This window comes from Carettochelys insculpta, chromosome 2, assembly GCF_033958435.1.
Source record: "Carettochelys insculpta isolate YL-2023 chromosome 2, ASM3395843v1, whole genome shotgun sequence".
Lineage (NCBI taxonomy): Eukaryota > Metazoa > Chordata > Testudines > Carettochelyidae > Carettochelys > Carettochelys insculpta.
In genome coordinates, this window is record NC_134138.1 from 199,213,938 (window position 1) to 199,227,059 (window position 13,122).

The window sequence follows — 13,122 nt, forward strand, 5'->3', positions numbered from 1 at the left end:
GGCAGGACCTATGTCCCACAGACTCAGTGGGTGGAGGGCTCTAGCCCCAGTTGCCCTGCATCAGCCCACCAATGGTTATACTGTTTAACTTGTTAATTTGAATGGTTTAACCATGGCAATGGCCATATTGGATCAGATCAAAGGTCCATCTAGCCCGGTGTCGTCTTCCAACCGTGGCCAATGCTAGGTGTCCCAGAGGGAATGAACAGAAGAGGTAATCATCAAGTGATCCATCCTCTGTTGCCCACTCCCAGCTTCTGATAAACAGAGACCAAGGACACCATTCCTACCTGTCCTGGCTAATAACCACTGATGGATCTATTCTCCATGTATTTACCTTTTTTGAACCCTGTTAAAATCCCGGTGTTCACAAGTTAACTGGTTTACCTAATATTCACATTCCTACTGTCGATGTGGGAAATTAATGCAACTTACCCATGCACCTGGTCTTCCTCTTTGGCCTCTGGGTCCCTGATACAAGACAAGATAGATGTTAGGCACTTGTTAGATTCATTATATCTCTCAGTTAAATGAGAAGCAATAAAGAAGTTGTGGCAACTATTTGTCAATTTTTCTCCAAATAGTTTGATGTTCACACAATGCTTTACTATGTGTTCATGTTACTACATATGCTAGAACAGTGATCGAGAGCAAAGCAAATGTGAAAGTTATTATGGATGCGAAGGGAAATTACTTTGCTATAACTGTTGCACACTGCACACAAGCTTCAGTCCTGCTGTGCCGAGAGAAAGACTGAAACATCCAGGCTCTGTTCACCCTAGAATAACAGACGTGTTTATAAAATTTGTTCTGCCAGTACAGCTTAAAGATATTCCCCACAATGCAGTGGGAAAGGTTCCAATCTCATTAGTCTGTTCTTGTTGATAACTGACTTTGACAGAGTACTTGGCAAGAAAGGCTGACCACAGGGGCTATAATCAAGCAATTCAGAATGAAGCTGATTAAGCAGAGCCGTGCTTAATTTGTGAGTGGGGCAGGGCAGAAAGGCTAATCAAGCCCCTAGCAAGAAGAGACTTTTTTTCTAATTTGGTTAAAAACTCAATAATTCAAGAGCCGCAATGCATTTGAATATGAGACAGTCCTTCTTTAATAAATAACACCAAACCATACTTTTTGTAACCCTATTGTAAGAACAGTGCACACACAATTGTTTGTAATGAGATAAATGTTTACTGAACGAGCCTCAAATTTTTTTACATATTCTATTTCTTCACACTTTTCACATGTGTGTGCACCACTGTCTTCTTCACTTTCACTTCCAAACCTTCTCTCTCTCTGGAGGATGCTAGAAGGAGTTATCCAATGTTTCGAGACCACATACTGTTTGCTATTTAGATAGGACTGTTTCATTTTTGGGCTTTTATATGTTCACTGTTTATCGAAAATAATCAGGAAAGTTTTTTGTTTTGTTGGTTTTTTTCTACTTTGAAATTATAGAATTGGGAGCCACAAAGAAGTCCTTCAAGAGCCTCAGGTTGAAGACTCCTGCCTTAGATAGAGCCCACACCTAGGCACGGGGAGAAAATGGAAGGGGTGAAGCTGACTATAAAGCTGTGGCCACACTTGGCCAAAACTTCGAAATGGCCATGCTAATGGCCAAATCAAAGAATACTAATAAGGCGCTGAATTGAATATTCAGTGCCTCATTAGCATTTGCACATTTCCAGCCACGGCACTGACAGGAATAAGGGGATTTTGAAATGTGCAGGGTCCTTTCAAAACACCTGTGTAGCTGCATCAAAGTGCCATGGCTGGAAGCATCCTAATGCTAATGAGGTGCTGAATATTCATTAGTATTCTTTGATTTGGCCATGAGCATGGCCATTTCGGTCACAGCCTAAGGGGAACAGAAAGAAAGGAAGGAAGGAAGAAAGAAAGAATTTTGCACTTCCCGGTTTGTTATAGGAGTTGTGTATATTATGAAAGTGGTGAAAATCCATTTGAAAATAAACTGCGGAAAATACTGGATCAGCACAAGCATCTCTGAGTAGTTTGTAGCCTGGGACAGAGGCAGGAGTGAGGTGGCCCTGCCACACTGCCATCCCAGAAGAAAGAGTGTGTTAACACAAACCCTTGTCTTTGCATAATTTCTCTTTCTTTGGAAGGAGCAAAAAAAGATGCATAGAAATTAAGTCATGACTATGGGTTACAGGAAAGAAATGGGGAAGTATTGAAGTAAGTTCCACCTTTGAAAGAAACAAGGAAGCTGTTTTGTCTCTGACAGTCAGCCAGCTTGTTGTATTGGATAGGTCTGTTCAGGAGGGAGAAGTCTGCCTGGAATCAGAGGCTACTGTTAGCGCTAATCTTTTCAAGGCCACCTATCAGAGATTCATTTACCTCATTTTCCTGAAATGAAAGGAGGCTGATAGACAGAGCAAGCAACATTGAATTTATGGATTCTGAGATCATTCCTTCTACCTTGGGCTGTGTCTAGACTAGCCCCCAACTTCAAAGGGGGCATGTTAATTAGGGTGTTGGGAGATAACTAATGAAGTGCTGCGGTATATATGCAGCACTTCCTTAGGCTAAATCTCCCCCGTGGCAACTTCGAAATGTGAAACTTCAAAGTGCTGGGTTGCGTGTAGCCAAGGGTCAGCCACATGTACTTTAAAGTTTCACACTTTGAAGTTGCCGTGGGGGAGATTTAGCCTAATGAAGTGTTGCATGTGCACCACAGCACTTCATAAGTGATCTCCCAACATCCTAATTACCATGCCCCCTTCGAAGTTGGGGGCTAGTCTAGACACAGACTTGGATTAATATCACACTTTTTTTTTTTTTTGTCATTGAACCTCCTTGTCTATATGGGTTCTTAAGCCGTGTCTACACGTGCACGCTACTTCGAAGTAGCGGCACTAACTTCGAAATAGTGCCCGTCACGGCTACACGCCCCGGGCGCTATTTCGAAGTTAACTTCGATGTTAGGCGGCGAGACGTTGAAGTCGCTAACCCCATGAGGGGATAGGAATAGCGCCCTACTTCGACGTTCGGGACCGTGTAGTCGTTGCGCGTCCTGCAACTTCAAAATAGTGGGGTCCGCCATGGCGGCCATCAGCTGAGGGGTTGAGAGATGCTCTCTCTCCAGCCCCTGCGGGGCTCTATGGTCACCGTGGGCAGCAGCCCTTAGCCCAGGGCTTCTGGCTGCTGCTGCGGCAGCTGGGGATCCATGCTGCAGGCACAGGGTGTGCAACCAGTTGTCGGCTCTGTGTATCTTGTGTTGTTTAGTGCAACTGTGTCTGGGAGGGGCCCTTTAAGGGAGCGGCTTGCTGTTGAGTCCGCCCTGTGACCCTGTCTGCAGCTGTGCCTGGCACCCTTATTTCGATGTGTGCTACTTTGGCGTGTAGACGTTCCCTCGCATCGCCTATTTCGATGTGGTGCCGCGCAACGTCGAAGTTGAACATCGACGTTGCCAGCCCTGGAGGACGTGTAGACGTTATTCATCGAAATAGCCTATTTCGATGTTGGCTTCACGTGTAGATGTAGCCTTACTGTGTTTCCCTTAGAGCCAGGTGATGCTGGTAACCCTGATGGTCCTCTTTCACCCTAGAAAGGGGAAATTAAATGCCATGTTATATCTCAATTATCACTCAAATTCAAAACTTTTTATATTTTTCCAGATTCTTAAGCCAACTAGTCATGAACAGTGGTTAGGCAAATGAATAGAAAAAAAACTTTTTCATAAAACTTTCGAACACAACACCTATGCCAGCTTACCCCCTGTCAGAATTAAGAACAAAAACACAGCTCTTTACCTGCACAATGACATCTATGCAACATGATTGTTCAATGTCAGATGACTACCCTTGTATGATGGTACATTTCATAAAGTAGTTGCACTCAGAATAATCCATCATTGTTGTCCTTAAATTATATTTGTCTGGAAAGTGCTGCATAAGTTAGTCATTACAGTTACTATCCTGTTGCATGTATAGATATTGATCTCATGCATATGCCATGGATAATCTTTTACAAGTCTCTTATTGGGTCTCCATGACAGCTCTACAGTGATCAACGGAAACTGAGGGGGATTAGGACTGACTGTGTGTGGGGAGGTGCTGGGCACAGTGTAGTATTAGTATTGTAGTTCTTTAAATACTTTCCCCTCACACACTTTGGAAGATGTTCTGTGGAAGTTCATTAATTTAATAAATAAATGTTTTTAAAACCAATAATACCAGCTATGTCATATATGACAATCGATGTGATTAGGCAACATATAGCCCCACTTTAGTCATTTCTCTTCTCTTTAAAAAGAAATTAGGACAACTTCAAAATGGGACTGCAGAGCGTAATGGGTCTTAAGTCACCCATAAGGATAGAATTACAGAACTGCAGAAATGCGGGACTGGAAGGCACCCCAGGAGAGCACCAAGTCCAGACACTGTGCTGAGGCAGAGAAAAGTAAACCTAGACCATCCCTAACAGGGAGCCTCCTGGCATGGGGATTCCACAAATTCCTTTGGCAGCCTATGCCAGAACTTAACTGTTTACAGTTGGAAAGATTTTCATGATAATTAACCAAAACCTCCCTTGCTGCAGGTTAAATCCATTGCTTCCTGTCCTACCTTCAGGGGACTTGGAGAACAATTGATACTCATCCTTGGATGCTGCCCTGCTGCTCTGGGTCCTGCCACAGGCCTGGTCTCCAGAGTCACCTCCCGCTATGGCTATGTTGCCGACTTCCCAGACCAGAAGGACCAGACGACATTTATGATAATGTTTCCCAGTCTGTCTGGTTTGGGAGAGCTGGTATTCCTAGGTGTGACTCCAGCCTGGGGCAGTGAGGATCACAATGGGTTGGGAGTGGCACAGCTCAGCACTCCCATCCTAAAAATAGTTCCAGCACAACCGCTCCATTTCATCCACACCTTTTGAGTTAAGGCCCCACCAGTGCCACGTAAATTGTCACAATTCCCTTCTGTGTCGTACATTCAACTGTCCGGTAAATACGTTCCGGAATGAGATTCACTGCTTCTGCAATTGCAGCACATTGTTGGTTCAACCCACAGCCCCTTTTCAGCAGTAGTACTAGCTCACTAACTAGTCCCAGTTTTATGGCCGTGTACATTTGATTTTTCTTACCTAAGTGTGGCACTTTGCACTTATCTTTACTGAATACCATTTTGTTGACTTCCAATGTATTATGTGTATACAACTAGGAACTACCCAATTGTCATGTCTTGGCTATCAATGGATTAATTTTAATTTGCTGTATGTTGTTAGCTTTTAAAAATCATAGGTGAGTGTTTGAAACAACGTATTATAAATAGTCACATATTTCTAAATTCTCACCTGCATTCCCCATTCTCCTTTGGGACCTCTAGGCCCTCTTCTGTTATTGTTCTGTCCACGGATACCCTAAATAAAGACACAACGTGAAGTAAATTTACTTCTCATGTGAGCTGATGGCTCTTAATATCTCACAGCAGAGGCTCTGCACGTTTCAGCATGGGTGCCTGAAAAAAAGAATGGGAAAACATGGCAAGAATTAACCCTTTGTTGGAGCTGACAAAGGCGGGGTAGAGCACGGCACCCCTAGAAGGTGTGGGGCCTCAGACAGAAGAGGCAAGGCTGAAGGCAGCCAGCCCCCAACACTGCAGAAAGTGTGGCGTTCCAAGTCACACCTGTGTGGAGTGCCCAGCTCAGCTCTCTGACACCAATTTAAAGGGCCCAAGGCTATGGCCACCACCACTGCAACTGTAGGGGTGGGGCAGCTGGGAGCCCTGGGCCCCTTTGAATCAGGGAGACTGCTCCCGATGCCCTGCTCTCCACCAATTGGCAGAGCTGCTGCAGATTAATATACTTTACACAGTGCTTGTCACTATGGTACAGTAAAAGCTTTGTTATCCAGCACTTTAATATCCAGAAAACATAATTAACCAGCGTCTGCCATAGATGGCAATACAATACCCCCTTTAGTTAACCAGAAAAATTCCAGTACCTATCTGGCATCATCTTCCAGTGTTTGTGGAAGTTACGTTTGTTTGGTAGCCCTGAGGAAGTAGAGGAGCTGTAAACTTCAGTACAGTATACAGTCCTAGCGTTAAAAGGTGCAGGGTTAAGTAAGGGTCTTTCACTTCTTAAACATGGTTTGTTTGGTGAAAAAGCTTGAGAACCGGCACAATAGATTAACTGGCAACCCCAAGTCCCCATGCCTGCCGGATAACAAAGCTTGTACAGGTTGCGCCTCCCTGGTCCAGCACCCTCGGGACCTGAGCAGTCTCAGACAAGGGATTTTGATGTACCAGGGGTGGTCAATGCTCTCAGAGCTCCCTGGCCACTTTCCCAACACCACCTGCAGCTCCCCAGTCCAGGATGCTGGCCTCCAGGTCCCAGCACAACCACAGGTGCCAGCTTTCCAGCCCCAGCTGCAGTTTCCTTCTCTTGGCAGCCGTGACCCCACCACTCCCCAGCCATCCTCCTGGCTGGCTACCTAGCTCCAGTTACCTGGTCAGCTGACCCAAACCAGCTTCCTACCCAGCCATCCTGGATCCCCAGCTCCATGATTCCTTGGCTGGTTTCCCATCAGGTCCCAGACACTGCTGCTTTCCAGCCCTTTGCAGTTCCACAGCTGGCTCCCCAGCTACCATGCCTCCGCTGTTCACCACAATATTCCTTGCTCTCCAGCTATCATGGCCACTGGCTTCTGCTCCCCAGTTTCCCTTCTTCTCCTGCTGGTCCAGTAGCCTCACCTTTGTGATTACAGTGCAAAAGTCACCTATGTCTGCACTAACACACTTCGGAAAGAATATCATATCTTCATGAAGAACTAAACAGAGGCTCATATTCCATGTAAGCATATTCTCTTTCTAGCACTGCTTAACTGAGGTTCTTGAGATTAGACTCACATCGTTAACACTGAGAGCACCCAAATGCCAAGGAGTTCCCCAGTATATAATGGAATGAGTCAGCCCGTCAAGCCAGCAATATGCCTCAGATGTAACATTTATCTAAAAAAACATTTTGTAACACATCATTGGAGAATAACATGCTGGTGATAAATATCACTGCGAAATATAAATAATAATTCCACATGTGTAATTTTGGGCACACTCCAATATTAAGTTTTGGAATCTGTCAACAGGCCCAGAAGGCAAAACAGTTTTTTTCTCAGACAAAGAATGGCCAATTTCTTTTGGGCTCAAATAAATATCTAGACAGATGTGGCCAAGAGCAATGGACTATTCATTTGTATAAGGGATTACAAGGGACATTTGCATTACAGAAAAAACACAGAAAAATGCAAAAGAATTAAAATGTGTTGGTTCACTGGGAGACTCAAAAAACTGAGTCCTCCAGAACTCAGAAAAACAAAGATAAAGTCTGAGGCTACAAGCAATTGCTCATAACTGTTGAGTGCACAGTATCACTTCCTAGGGAGACAAAGGGGAGCAAGCATCTTTTGAGCTCATGAAAAGTGGATCCTTTTGGCCTGGAAGGCAAGCATATCTGGAAACTGACTACAGGGAGAAACCTGGTTAGACTATGGTTGCAATCTGCTGCAATTAAGCTGTGGTCATTACAAAACGAGTTTGGTTTGGTTTTGACTTGTTACCAACCCTGTCTCCCTGGTCTTTGTTAATGCACTTATTCATGTTTTATTACAAAACCATCTCAGCACTTTGAATGTAACTGAAAGATAAAATCCTCAAGCCAAACTGCTAGGCTGGTATATGTTCTGCTTTTCAGAGACAGCAAACCTCATAGCTTCTGTGATGATCCAGTGGAAGGGACTGGACACTGCAGAGGAGTTTGAGAGAGACTCAGGACTGGAAGGGGTGATGAAGGTACCCTGCAAGAAGTAACTAAGCTAGTGGAAACCTGGTTGAGGCTATTGTTCTATGAACAGGCCCTGACCAAGGTTCTGGGCCAAAACTGCACAGTAAAGAAGCACTCAAGGTTACAGAACAGGCAATGACACAACACCTCCCCCTACACTAGTCAAGGTGGACCCCATAGAGTCATAAAGGTGTGATATACAACAGATTTGCACCTAGGAAAACTTACAGGATCTCCTCGGAAGCCCTTTTCACCACGTTCACCAGGGAGTCCTCTTGGCCCCGGACTGCCCTGAAATCATAAAATGGCTGAGTGAGAACCTGAACAATCCTTCCCTTTGGCTGGTAACAGGAGACAAGAACAAGTCCCAGCATTTTAAAAACAGATTTTGAAAACTTCTCAGATTCAGGATTGTTCACATCTGGGATTTTATTTAAATATCAAGAAACAGTCAATAGGGGGATAGCTGAAATCCCTATTATTGAGTTTATTTTTATAGTCTCTCGCACCACATTCAGCATTTCACAGTCACTATCACGATTCTGGTCAGGTGACCAATAATATACCCCTACTGCTATATTCTTATTATGAAGTCATGAAATATCATACCTGAAGATTCTATGATACAGTTTGGTTCATTAAAGACTTTTACTTCATTTGAATTTTTAATTTCTTCTACGTATAGTATCACCACCCACCAGCATGACATCTTCTGTCCTTCAACATATTTTATACCCTGGTATTATTGCATCCCACTGATTATCCTTGTTTCTGTGATGTGTATTACTTGAATATCCTTCTTTACTACAAGGCAGGATTACAGTGTGCATGCATTGATAAGGAAATATCTGTCAGAGGGTTTCTATGCAAACACTTCATGGTTGCTTGATTAATTAGAAGGCATGTACTAATGTCATTGCCTTGGTGAACACCCGTGCACAGATGTTTCTAGTCTGAACCTTTGTACTGCTGTGCAATAAAGAACTAATAACTTGTGTTGCTTGCTACAAATTGTCTTTGTTACAATGTGCTTTTATTTTACAGGAAGGCTTAGGGTGAATAGAATAGAATTAGTCTAAGCAAAATTTTGTTACTTTGGATGGGGAGAAAAGAGAATCTGAGGGGCTGTGGATATGCAGGTGGGGAGGGAAAGAAGAAGAGATCTTGCATTACATATTGTTTGGGTAATGAGGATGGGTGGGAGACAATCCTTGAATTGGTTGCTTGCAAAAAAAATCTATTTCACTAGCCAGTGGGGGTGCTAGCAGCAATTTTCTGGTTGTAGGACAGAATAACATGGTGTTTTCAAAGACACATAACACAGAGGTATGGAACTCAGATTGCAAGTGCCTTGAACTCTGAGGGAAAGCACTGCTGCTCTGCCTTGGTTGCCAACAAACGTGGATTGTGGATCATGAGGTTGCAGAATTGTAGGACGTGGTATGTCAGCTGCCTAAATACCTACTAACTACCACTAATGTCATATCTTTTCCAGATCAAAAAACTAAGAAATTAAATGGTAACAAATCCTACTTTAATGCAGCTAAGAAAATGGCTGTAAAATAAGGTGAACTGTGGGCCTTGCTGAGTGGAGGTATGTGTGTTAATGGGGCATTGCTAAATGAGGTTTCCCATGCAACTTGAACTCTGCATTTCCTTCTTTTCATGCGTCTGAGTTTTGCTCAGCTCAGCATTCTGCAAGGGAACAACAAACCACCACGTACCCATGACTCTACACTAAGGTAATTTTTTGCCACAGAATGAAGCATAATTCTGGCCCAAGAGGGTTATGTCTACATGGCAGGTGCTATTTTGGGATATGGCAGTATCCTGAAATAGCTTCCAGCATCTAAGAAACATGCCCGTTGTCTCAAAACAGTTTTCAAGATTATGGATGTACTATTCCAGCATCCCTGTACGCCCCTTCACAGGAGAAGTAGAGGGATGCCTCAAAATAGGACTTTATTTCAGCATGTGGCAGTATTGAGATAGTGCCACATGCCAACATAGCCAGTTTCAACATCTACTCAATATAAGCTATGCAACTTGTGCAGTGCAAATTGTGTAGTGGAAATTGAGTAACTTATTTCAAGCTTAGGCTGCCATGTAGAGATAGCCAAGAGGAGCTCTTTGATGTCATGAAGAGTTACAAGAAATCATAATGGTAGTCCATCGATCCGATGATGACAAATCTGGACAGGATGGGACCTCGAGAGGTCATCGAGTCCAGCCCCCTGCCCCAGTGGCAGGACCAAGTACTGTTTAAACCATCCCTGATAGACAACTATCTAACCCGTTCTTAAATATCTCCAGCGGTGGAGATTCCACAACCTCCCTTGGCAATTTATTCCACTGTTTGACCACCCTGACAGTTAGGAACTTTTTCCTAATGTCCAACCTAAACCTCCCTTGCTGCAGTTTAAGTCCATTGCCTCTTGTTCTATCCTCAGAGGCCAAGAAGAACAAGTTTTCTCCCTCCTCCTTATGACATCCTTTCAGATACCTGAAAACCACTATCATGTCACCCCTCAATCTTCTCTTTTCCAAAGTAAACAAGCCCAATTCTTTCAGCCTTTCTTCATAGGTCACATTCTTTAGACCTTTAATGTAGGATTTGGCAATATCACTTCTGGGCTACGTCTACATGTGCACCCAACTTCGAAATAGCTTATTTCGATGTTGCGACATCGAAATAGGCTATTTCGATGAATAACGTCTACACGTCCTCCAGGGCCGGCAACGTCGATGTTCAACTTCGACGTTGCTCAGCCCAACATCGAAATAGGCACAGCGAGGGAACGTCTACACGGCAAAGTAGCACACATCGAAATAAGGGAGCCAGGCACAGCTGCAGACAGGGTCACGGGGCGGACTCAACAGCAAGTCGCTCCCTTAAAGGGCCCCTCCCAGACACACTTTCATTAAACAGTGCAAGATACACAGAGCCAACAACTAGTTGCAGACCCTGTATATGCAGCACGGACCCCCAGCTGCAGCAGCAGCAGCCAGAAGCCCTGGGCTAAGGGCTGCTGCCCACGGTGACCACAGAGCCCCGCAAGGGCTGGAGAGAGAGTATCTCTCAACCCCCCAGCTGATGGCCGCCATGGAGGACCCCGCTATTTCGATGTTGCGGGACGCGGATCGTCTACACGTCCCTACTTCGATGTTGAACGTCGAAGTAGGGCGCTATTCCCATCCGCTCATGGGGTTAGCGACTTCGACGTCTCGCCGCCTAACGTCGATTTCAACTTCGAAATAGCGCCCAACACGTGTAGACGTGACGGGCGCTATTTCGAAGTTACTGCCGCTACTTCGAAGTAGCGTGCACGTGTAGACGCAGCCCTGATGTGGAAACAGTTTGGGTGGAACAACTTTACAATTGACATTTTCAATCAACAAATACCTTAGAAATTACATAGAGATAAATTATTCCCTTTCAAATTCAGGCTGAAGTATGACTACTGTGTTTTGATGCTTGTTCCAGTAAGCTGAGACACATCTAGTAAATTTGTGATATCAAGCCATTTCCCATCACCAAGTTTTTTCACTGGGACAGTCTCTTTAGGATACCCTTCTGATTGCTCTCATATTCAAACCCCAACCAAATAAAACAATATAAAACCTTACCATGTAGCCTTGGGTGCCCTTTTCTCCTTTTATTCCTAGATGCCCAAGTGATCCCTTAATGAAAAGAAAAATAAGTAATGTTTTCACATTTAAAAACATGGATTGATACCAACAGTAAATGAGAAGCAAAACTATTTACCTGCTCTCCATTAATTCCGTCAATCCCGTTGTCCCCCTCCTCTCCCTGAGGTAGCAAAAAGTGACAGGGATTATATAAGAGCCATTAATCTAAATAACCTCTATCTGTCAGTGAAGCAAAGATAGTGTCCATGTGAACTCCCATAACTGACTGTGGAATCAAAGGCCATCCACAGATTTGAGAACATGCAAATTAATGTTTATTGTCTTATTTCTTATATCTGCCCTAAGTACAACAGTAGAATATATACTCAAACATGCTAAAAAGATTAAAATCCCAATTAGTAGACCCACTGAAGTTCATGGTAAAAACTCTCATGGACTTTAGCAAGAGCAGGATGAGACCCTAAAATAGTGCATCTGCACATTATTTTCCTTTGATTGCTCCAGGTTATTGGTCGACTTTAAGGGTCCAGATAGACTTCTAGAGCTAAAGTGGCCACTAAAATGACTGAAGGAGAAGAGATCAACATGAATAATTTTTGCCATATAAAAAGATGAGTAAATAATACAGGTTGAAAATCAAAATATTCTGCAACTTTTATGTTATTCCAGTACATTTCTTTCTTTATATCACATGGAAGTCTTAACACTGACCTGTGTTTTGGTTTTCATGTTTTTTGTTTTTTCTTGACTGTAAAATGGGTGTCTTATGATACATATAACGCATAATCACTCTGTAAAATTGATAATAAGGTGCTATCACCTTGTGACAATGGTCATGTTAAATTATATTTTAAATAATATGTGCATATTTCTTTAATTCAGTCCATGGACCCTGGATTAAACACAAATAATTTGCATTGTGATGAATCCAAGAATCATTTAGGAACAGATTCTATTTTCCTGGCAGTCAACAAAGCTACTCCTGGGTAAAGACCACAGAACTGAACCTTTAAATAGCATCAGACTAATACCAATGATCTTCAAACTTAGGGATACTTACACAGAAAGATGAGTTAAGGCTATACATCTGTATGAAGGTGACACTTCTCTTTATCCTCCTCCAAAGCACTTTCATTTCTTATTTATGCTTTCATTCACCTTCCCTGATTTATAGTCAGATCAAATCAAAAGTTTTCCAGAAAATTAGTATCAGTACTGTACCTTTTCACCAGGTATTCCTAGGTATCCCTGAAAAAAATTATAACAAATATTTGTTTGAATGAATTAAAGAATAAATGCAAAGACTTTTTGCTAAGTAAAATAATGTTATCAGTAGATACTTACTTTAGGACCTCTAGTACCATCACATCCCTTATTCCCTTGTGGTCCCGTTGGTCCAGGCAGTCCTCTAGGACCCTAAAAGAGAGAATGTAAAAATCTTAGTGTATTCTGCCTTCTAAATTAAATATGAGGTTTGTAAAGAGAATGATCATGTATTTGATCAGAAGATTACTATGTTCATGAGATGATGTAATATTGGAAAGGCTGCATATGTTAATTAATGAGCTAAATCTCTAAGCAAGCCCAACATAAGCTAGATGTTTCAGAAGCCTGGGGCAGATTCAGATTGAGCTAAATGCTTATACATTTGAAGTCCCTGTACAACATCTT

General features: G+C 43.0%; 1 protein-coding gene across 1 annotated transcript in view; it reads right to left on the reverse strand.

The window, feature by feature from the left end:
- COL6A6 (collagen type VI alpha 6 chain) overlaps positions 1–13,122 on the reverse strand; it is a 91,191-nt gene that overhangs the window by 38,553 nt on the left and 39,516 nt on the right. The window contains exons 13-20 of the mRNA XM_074988297.1: positions 12,796–12,867; positions 12,673–12,699; positions 11,567–11,611; positions 11,428–11,481; positions 8,029–8,091; positions 5,314–5,379; positions 3,511–3,564; positions 436–471 (exon numbers count right to left, since the gene is read on the reverse strand). Coding sequence (XP_074844398.1) covers positions 436–471; positions 3,511–3,564; positions 5,314–5,379; positions 8,029–8,091; positions 11,428–11,481; positions 11,567–11,611; positions 12,673–12,699; positions 12,796–12,867 — 417 coding nt within the window. The remainder of the gene's footprint in view (positions 1–435; positions 472–3,510; positions 3,565–5,313; positions 5,380–8,028; positions 8,092–11,427; positions 11,482–11,566; positions 11,612–12,672; positions 12,700–12,795; positions 12,868–13,122) is intronic.